Source organism: Parasteatoda tepidariorum, chromosome X1, assembly GCF_043381705.1.
Source record: "Parasteatoda tepidariorum isolate YZ-2023 chromosome X1, CAS_Ptep_4.0, whole genome shotgun sequence".
Classification (NCBI taxonomy): Eukaryota; Metazoa; Arthropoda; class Arachnida; order Araneae; family Theridiidae; genus Parasteatoda; species Parasteatoda tepidariorum.
This window is the reverse complement of record NC_092214.1, coordinates 14083624-14093575: the sequence shown is the minus strand read 5'-3', so window position 1 is coordinate 14093575 and position 9952 is coordinate 14083624. Positions and strand designations below refer to the sequence as shown.

Sequence of the window (9952 nt, the reverse complement as noted above, 5' to 3'; positions counted from 1 at the left end):
TACTGTAAAGATGTGATATATTTTTCTACAGTTGTTGCATTTAAACAATTACTAAGTGCATTCATAATCACATTTTATGATTGTATATTTAGCTATACAAATTAAAAGAACATAGTCAACTAACTAATCTTGTGAATGCAAGAAAGTACAATCTACTAGTCAATGCCAATAAACTAAAAAGTTTACTTTTATACTTAATAAAGGATGCAAGTCATTTTAGAAAGAAAATTATATTTATATGTGTCTTTTTAAATTGTTTATAATAGTTTTTAAATATTTCTGTTTTGATATAAAAATGTATATATGCTAATTTTTGGCTATTAAGTGCTCCCTAAAATTTTCTTGAAAAATTCCTACCTAAAATATTTCAAAATTTCACTGCACCTCCTGAATTCTATCAAAGAGTGTTTTTTTTTGTGTTATTTGCATTTTCTTAAACTCTCATTATTTAATTACTGAATTTCTCTTTTAATTATTGAAATCTGTAGACCTTTCATTGTAACTGAATAGTTATATATTTTGAGATGAAATTTGAGCTCAAAATAAAATGGGTATTTTCCCTTTTGAATTACCAAAACTAAATAGATATTTCTTTTTAGAAAGGTTACATCATTATATTTTAAAAAATAAGAAAGTTAAAATTTACTTCGTAAAATTCTGGAACAGATACTATTCATTGGCATAAATGATAAATGCAATATATATGAAAACAACAGAGTCCACAAAACAATTTTGTGGGCTCTTATAATCAATCATATGCAGGTTTTTTAAAATCCTAGCAATAGTGAATGTATGTATAATTGTAGTACTCCTAGTATGCTATTAATGGTTTTATGGATCCTGAAAATTATCTTTATATTGTTATCAAACTGATTAATAGTAATTTTAGCTGAGATAAACTGAGTCAAAAAATAATTTTAGCTGGGACAAACTGAGCCAAAAAGAGATTTTAACTGAGACGAAATGCAATTTCTGGTGAGACAATTTGATATTTTGCGAGTAGCACCCCTGACATAGTGATTCCAATTGTAAAATTTTATTTTATTTTCTAAGTAATTTAAAAAATCAAGTTACTGATATATTTGTTATAAATCACGTATCAGTATTTATTAAAAGAAAAGGAATGTTAATGTATGTTATCAGTAGTTTTAATTTGCTAAACCAGGCAATTTCTCAAGTAATAATTGTCTTCTTTATATGAACTGAAGAAAAATATAATTTCTAGCTTTATTTTTTCAATTGATAATTTTACTTTTCAATAAATGTTAAGTATTGATGTAATTATTCATATATTAATAAATTAGTACACAATTTTGCGTCAATACATAATTATTTATCATCTTAAATTGTCTGGAATTTATTATTAAACAATTGCATGCACATAAAATATACATGCACATAAAAAAGAAAAATTTGCATGCACATAAACTAGAAATTCAGCTTTTTTGCCTTTTGGCCAATCTCATCCCTGCAAATGAAAAGAAAATATTGTTTGCATACAATTTTAAGTCTTACTTTTTTATATTTTGAAATCATTCTATTTGATAATCATAAAAAAAATTGATAATAAGGTATATTATAATCTTTTGCTTCATATTTTAACATACCAAAATACAAAGCATGAACGGAATATTGCAAACAATTCAAATTTCCTCAAATGCATACACTTGGGATTATTTGAATTCACTGCTAAATATTTATTATAAATAAGAGTCCATTTATTTATTTCATTCATGCACTCCTATTCATAATTTTTTTTTTCATGAATTTTTTTGCATAGCGTGGTGTTGAATAAAAAAACTAAACTAAACTCACCGGCGTGACAGCCCTTGAGGGCCAAGGCCTACTGTGCCCATCTCAGTTTTCTTGACCTTGGGTTCTGGGGTGCAGCAGCAGATGTTCCGGTCAGGTGGTCAGCCGAACGCGGAACCCCCAGTGTTTAGTTCCCAAGCATCCTTGGTACTCATTTATCGACCCACTGAAAGGATTAAAGGCTGAGTCAGGCTTGGAACCAGGCTTGGCAGATCGAACCAGGGACCTGTGGCACGACAGCACGAAGTGCTACCGCTCAGCCACCGGGCGTCGGTGTTGAATAATCTTGTAAAATTTAATGAATAAAGGTAGGATCGCCCATCATAACTGCCTAACTTTACACCATCAGATTTCCATACATTCTGATCACTATAAAATTTCCAAAATGCCTATTCCTGATATTTTGCTCAAAAATACATATGGTTTTTATCAATCCTGCATTTAAATTTTGTGGGCTAGATATCTGATAACGTGGACATTTAAATCATTGATCAAAATAATAAAAACTAGTTAAAATATATTATTCAATTTAATAAAATTAAAACATTAAATTCCTATTCACTTAATACATTACTAGAAAAGATTGATCACTACAACTTAAAAATATTAATGTGATTAATGTCTTGATGTCTTAAAAATAAAATAAAAATTTGACGATTTTTAAAAATTTCAAAATTTTTATAGGATATTAGAAAAAGAACTAAATGTATTGGTATAATTTTTGTTGCTGTTACTTATGCCTCTTGCGAATACTAGTAAGCCTGCTTTTTAAGCGATTTTTAAGGCAGATGATTTGTTGCTTGTTTTTACTATGTTATGTCTATGGCCAAGAATACGACTTCAGCCACATACACATCACAGCCAGTTTTACAGGGTGGACTTATACTCCAATCGTTCATCCACATGTCGTAATTTTGACCTGGGCAAGAAAGCGATTAATCTCCAATTCAGTACCCTAAAGAGATATTGATTTGTTATGGGAACTTTGAGGACTTAGTAGCCTCGACAGATTTAACATGCACCAGATTGCCATTTACATTTCCCTACATTCCCTCACCGAATAATTGCCATGAACAACTCCATTCTTGTATTGTAATATGAAGAGGAGGAACTTGTTTATTTTCTTTCTTTGCATGTGGTAAAATAAATAAAATAAAGATTTATCTAATAATCATGGATTCTCTTTATTTTAGTCCTTTTTTTTTCAAATGTTGTAAGCTTTTTTTTTAAATTCTGCCTTAACTTGGAAAAAAATTTTGATTTTGCACCTTTTTCAGATCATGTACCTATGGCATTTGCCATACGTGCCGTTCCCTGGATACACCACTGTCTGTAATGGATACATAAGAAATTATATACATGATAATTTTTACTTTTATCTTATTCTTCTGTATTTCTCCTATTTTATGTTTAACTGTAGTTTTAAAATTTATTTTTTATCTTCAAACTATCTTTAATAGTGTTACTACTGCAATTTATGGTGAATCTGCTATGAATCTCAGAATTTGCTATTCTAAAGATTGCACCTAATTGAAGTGTCCAATGTCCCATCCCTGGTATTATAAACTGCATTGTAACACCAGGTCAAATAGATTGAATGTTGGCTCATTTGATGGGATTCAAAGCTTTCAAGCATGGATTTATAGCTTAGGAAACAATAATATAGAGTAAAACATGAGAAGAATATAATTTGGTAATTCTTAATAATTGAAGTGTAATTTATCTGCAGTGGGAAAAATTTCATTGTATGTATCTTTAAAATTAACCCCTTTTTTTGTTGAATTTCTGAATATCACGCCTTCCACATTTTTTAAAATTAATTTAAACATCGTGTATTATTTACATCTTTGCATTGGTCTCTTTCACTCTTGATCTCTTTCTTTTCTTGGTCTGGTTACTCTCTATACTGTATGCAGAACTTGGGACAAACGGACTTTTTGTGGAAGTCTTTGTACTTTAAGGTTTAGAATAACAGTTTGATTGTAGCTATTTAAAATATAATAAAATTCTAGTTTTATTAAAATGAGTCAGTAATTAAGTGAATGTCGATTAAAACCAACGTTTTTTATGTTGTGTTATAAAATACAGTTTCTAATTAAATAATTTTGAAGTGGGTATTAAATCTTTTTTTTATAAATTCCCTGTAATTAAATAAAATACATTGTTTTCTCTTGTAAGTTTTTTTAAAATTAAATCAAGTTTGTTTGGTCATCTGCTACTTTAATAATTTATTTTAATGGTGTATTCATTCAGTTAAAAGAGAAGGAATAAATTGTGATATTAATAAGGTTAATAGGGAAAATTAATGAAGCAGTTGATATGAGGTGTATGTTGGAAAACAAAACCTGACTATAGGGGTATTTTTCCTGGTTAAACAGAAAGAATTATGTAGTCTATTATTTCATATCCAACAAAAACATAAATTTTCTGATTTTTCTTTTCACAGAAAGTGGTTCAGGAAAAGTTGCATCAGGAAGACAACAAGAAAATGTTGGGTGAGTTTTTGTTATCAATGTAAATTTGTGGTGCAAGAAATAGTGTACAGTGATACCTCAGTTAATTGGACACTCTTGGGAGTGAAAAAATTGTCCGTTTATGACAGTTGTCCATTTACGGAAAGGGTACCCTAATAAAGAAGTTTAACACTGTAAATTGTTTTTGGAATATTTTCAGTGATATAGAAATAATTGAATAATCTACAATAACTATCTACAAGGGTATTTATTTAAACTTTTAAAAAATAATTTTTCTACGCAGAAAGAATATATGAAAAATCTCTATATAAATACATAATTCTAGTTGTGGCTACAGATAAATTTATGTAGTTTTCCTATTAACACAGATATTCAAGTTAGTTATATGATACTGAATAGGAGCTGTTAGTCCTCAGTCAGTTTCAATTATTGGGTTTACATCCCCTAACACCTACCCATCACTTGATAGGAAATATGGTTAATACCTCCTTGAAATTAAACCTCCCCCAATTCACAGAAAACAAAAGAAATCAGTGCTTACCTGTAAGCTAAGAGGACCTATGGAGTTGATATATTCACAAATCTATTAAGCATCTGAGTAAATGTTTAATTTATATGAACACCTCAAAGTTTTGTTCTCTTTTACCCAAGCTGTGTTAAATTCAGTCTTCTACTATAAATTCAACAGAAATTTTCAGTGGGGAAGAAGCATTGAAGCTTGTGGGATCTCATAACCTGTGTCATTCCTATGAAAAGATGCCGCTGTCTGAATGAGCATTTTCTCTTCTTGCTTTGCATAGATAAGATTGATTATTTAATAATGATTTTCATTTATGCATTATTTTGATTGCATTATTTTTAGTTACAGAAAAGGAAAAAAATTTACATGCTTTAAAAATGGCGATAAGTTACATATTTTTTTGGCAATTTAAAGCAGAATTTTTTTTTCAAGTTTAGAAAAAATGTTTGGTTTGAAGAGATAGAAAATAATATTTCAGGGCGAAGATGATTGTCTGCGTCCGGTTATGGGAGTTTCCACTTTGCTGAGAATGTACATAATGGTTTATTGATAGAAGATTCAGGGGTAATTAAAAAAAGTCCGTATTGAGAGGTCCATTTCACAGGAGTGTACATAACAGGAGGTTTCACTGTATCTCTCTATAAGTAGTGAAACCAAGAGAAAAAACTATTACTAAATGATTATCTAAAATAGCGAAATAAAGCTATACATAAAAATAAGGCAGCCAACACTCAATATAATGACCTTTGTCATTCTAATGAAAACAGACATTATTATGGAAAATTGCAATCATACAAATGTTGAGTAATTTTAAAAATGTTGATATATTTTTTTTTAAAACTACCTTCAAGTGTGTAATAATACATATTCATTTTAGTATTTATCTTAAAATTTATTTACAAGCAGTAAGGGTAAAAAAAGGAAAGAAAACCTGTAATGATTAAAGAAACGTTTCTCTTGTATTTAAGATGAAATTAAGAAACAAATAATAAATTGCAATGGGTAAACAAACACTGAATAGAGAATGGCATGTCTAACTGTATGCTCAAGTATACTAACTGTATAGTCAAGTCTGAACTTCTCAAATTACCGTAATTTATGGAAGAAACGCCGCGGCGTTTAAAAGTTTTACAATTTTAATTGCGGCGTTTACGATATTTTAAAAATAAATTTTACATTTTTCAAAGAAAAATATATATTTTTAATCAAAATAGTTGTGAATTATGGCAAAAGATGGCGCCACTATTGATGACCCACCCCCCTTAAAGAAAGTGGGTTGATCTCAATCTAGTTCCCGCCAAACCGCGTGGTTGATAGCTCTTTCACATTTTTTCTCACTTTGTTACAACGTGCTTTGTGGAGAAATTAAATTGCGGAAAGTTTTCTTTTTAGTATTTGCTAATATTTATACATCATTGTTATGGACGCGACTTATAAACTGATATCTTCTTATTTAAATAAAAGAGTTATATTTCCAAAAAATAAATAAATACAATTAAAAAAAATATTTATAAAATGTAAATATGTAGTACAGTATGGAACCCGAAATTCAGCACTTAATCCGACAAATTTTTTTTTTTTTTTTTTTTTAAGAAATTTTTTTGATAAGAGAAAAAAAAATCAGTCATATTTTCTTTTTATTTGGAATTTTTTTCTCTTGAAGTAAGTAACTATATTTTATCTTTTAAAAATAGAAACATGAAGAGAAAAAATAATAAATCTGTGTCAAACAAAACATCTGTTCCTAAAACAGTTTAAAATAAAGTGAAATTGAAAAGTAAAAACATCTGCGTTTCCAATGAACAAAATAAATAAATGCAAGTTGGGAGAAACTGGTGAATCAATCTTGACAGCTGTGCATGTGCTTTACTGGTTTGTCCCCCCACATTTCCCTCTTCTGTTTGACCATAAATTAGCCACACCCTTTTGACATTGAAACTTCTTTCTCACTTGGTGTACAAAATGAATTCTATCCCTTTTGCTGCTTTTTTTAAAAAAAAAAAAATTCGATTTATTTATCCTTTTATTGCTTATTAACTGTTACTTTTTTTGCTACACTTGTTAACTTTTTTTTTTTTATCGTTATTAGTTGTTTGCTTCTTTTTTGTAGTTATTCATTGTTAGGTTCTTGCCATTAATTGTTACTTTTTTTGTAGTTCCTTGTTAGCTTTTTTTTTTCCGAGGTGAGCATCTTTTGTTAAAACAAAATGTTATGTAAAAGAAAAAACGAGAACAATGATCTCGCTCTGAAGAAGAAACGATTATTTCTTTTTCGGATTATTTCATCTTGAATTATTTATCCTTCGGATTATTTCTTCTTGATTATATCTTATAGATTATTATTTTAATCAATGAAATTTCTAAAGATGGGACAGTTTTAAATTCACCCCATCAAAATCTACAATTGAAACTTAGCTAAATTTATTGGTTCTTCTGAAATTAACAGCGTAATTGAATTATCGTAATATACGGGCGCCATATTGGAATTTCCGGAAGAGATCCAAAATTCTGCAAATTCCGAAATACGGAATTTCGTCGGTCCCGTGAGTGTCGAATTTTGGGTCCTATACTGTAATGTAAAAAAAATCATTTATATTAAAGTAATATAAATATAGTTATTTAAATTTTTTACCTAACGATGGCACCAACAGCCGATTGTAACATGTTGTTCTGAGCAGTTTGTCCAAAATATACAATAGCAGATTACATTCTTGATTTTATTATAATTATACATTTATAAATTTTAATTTATATTTTAATTTAAAACATTAGTAGTATTTATAAGGAATTAATGTTATATATTCACTTTTGCCGCTAAATCGTTATTATGGGTGCGGCGTTTACCATGATTTTTTTCTTTTAAGTCTCATTATCACAAGTGCAGCGTTTATGATAGGTGCGGCGTTTCTTCCATAAATTACGGTATATTATTATTTTACATTGAAAAATGAATAAATAAAAATTTCTTTAAACTTTTCTATTAGATAACTCATTTTCAATTCATTTATTAATTTATTTTTTTGAAGTACCAAAAATATTTTAACCAGTTGTCTTTGTAGCAATTTTTTTTTTGAATTAAAGAAAAGAAAATTCTTTTTAAACGCTTTGCGGTTAGTAATTTTACTGGTTGTTAAAATAAAATTGCTTCTATGAATAATNCAATTCATTTATTAATTTATTTTTTTGAAGTACCAAAAATATTTTAACCAGTTGTCTTTGTAGCAATTTTTTTTTTGAATTAAAGAAAAGAAAATTCTTTTTAAACGCTTTACGGTTAGTAATTTTACTGGTTGTTAAAATAAAATTGCTTCTATGAATAATCAAGTGGAATTTATTGTATTGATTGTTAGAATGTCTTTCATAGTTTGAAAAATAATGAGGGTAGACTGTAATAAGATTCTAAAATTTTGATTTAAAATAATCTCTTTCTGAAAAATTTACCTATATTTTATAATCAATGTAATTAGAAATATTGGTGGTACTCTTCACTACTAAGAATAATCACTGTTTTTGTTTGATTCTTATTTATTGCAAAAAATATGATAAATAATGGAAAACAATCTTGAAGCACGCATCATAATAAGCTGCATTTTTTAAATCTATGTCTGACTCTTTAATTAAGTATATTAAACTGGTATAAACAGATTAAACTTTGTAGAAAAGCTGCCACATGAGAATTTCTGTGATAATATTACGTGTCCATATATCAACCTTGTGTGCAACACTTTAATGAATTTTTTGAATATTAAACACGAATTATATTTTAATCATTTTGTTGAACTTTTTTACTTTTAATTAACTATTGTGCACTGTGGATTGAGCGTTTTAGAGAATTTTAAATGTATATATTATAAAAAATATGATCACTTGACTTTTTAAGGGGATATTGTAAATTAATGCTAGAAGATAAGAAAGAAATATAATGTTCATCTGATTATTCAGTGTTTAAATATGCTAAGTTTTTAATGTTTGCAAGTTGTGACTTTATAATTATTAATTGGTTGATATTTATAGGGATTTTCTTTCAAGCCTCAGGCAAAAAAGTCTTGGTCTAAATTATGGAAAACAATCCTGAAGCACAAAGAAACATTTCACACATCATGATAGGCTGCATTTTTTAAATTACCCTTTAATGAAGCATATTAAACTGGTATAAACAAGGAGAATGGCTGTCATATGAGAATTTCTGTGATGATATTACATCTTGAATAATTTTTTTAATATGAGTCACTTAGTTAAAGTTAATAATTTTGTTGAACTTTTAATTAACTATTCTGCACTCTGGATGGAATATTTCAGAGAATTTTAAATGTTTATATTATGAAACGTTTTGTAAATTAGTTCATTTTAAGATATTTATATATTTTTGAAAAAATATTGTAAAGTATTTATTTGTCAATTTTCTCTATGAACAGAGCTATTATAAGATATTAAGTTGAACAAACTTTTTGCTTTTTAACTTTATATTCTAAAGTTTATCATAATTTATTCCTTATTATGCATTTTTTCAATAATTTTTATAAAAGTTTAAATTTTCTTTCTGCGGGTTTTAGCATAATTTGTCGTAATTTATAAAATCTCTATTGTCTATCATGTAACAAACCTTCAAAAGATATTTTAATCAAAATTCAAGATTGTCAAATACTTTTAATAAAGTTATCTGGTATGTGTCAGAAATTGGTTTATTTTTACTTGATGTTATTCACCTGACTATACAATTTTGAATATCGTTTATTGTGAAGATCCTTAATTAATGTGAGCAAGTTTTTGGGAAGGTGTAATATTTGTGTAATCCGGAATCAAAAAGCAGAAAAATAATTAAGACATAATAATTAAAACGAAAGTTCAAATAGAAAGCTTTTATCCTTCTTAAAAATTAAAAAGTTTGACGGTATTTCAGTGTTAAGACTTTCAAATTTCAAGGTCCCTTTTCTTTAAAAGAGGGTCCTTATTAATAACTATGTTAATAAATTCTTTAAAGATACCCATGAAAATAAATTTAAAAAAATGGACAAAATGCTTTTTAAACAAAAAAAAAACACTTAACAGGAGCTTATAATTAAAGATTAAAACTCAAAATATTGCAGAAATGACAAAATTTTATCTGAAATAATTTAAATTCTCCCTCCAAACAATGTTTAATCCT

General features: G+C 27.7%; 1 protein-coding gene across 4 annotated transcripts in view; it reads left to right on the top strand.

Annotated features, from left to right (window-relative positions):
• Positions 1–9483, top strand: part of LOC107452152 (ankyrin repeat domain-containing protein 27) — a 125203-nt gene extending 115720 nt beyond the window's left edge. For all 4 annotated transcript variants that reach the window (XM_016068467.3, XM_016068468.4, XM_016068466.3 and 1 more), the window contains 2 exons: positions 4259–4307; positions 8821–9483. In XM_016068467.3, the coding sequence (XP_015923953.1) occupies positions 4259–4307; positions 8821–8881 (110 nt within the window). In that variant the 3' untranslated portion in view covers positions 8882–9483. The remainder of the gene's footprint in view (positions 1–4258; positions 4308–8820) is intronic.
• Positions 9484–9952: the final 469 nt, after the last annotated feature.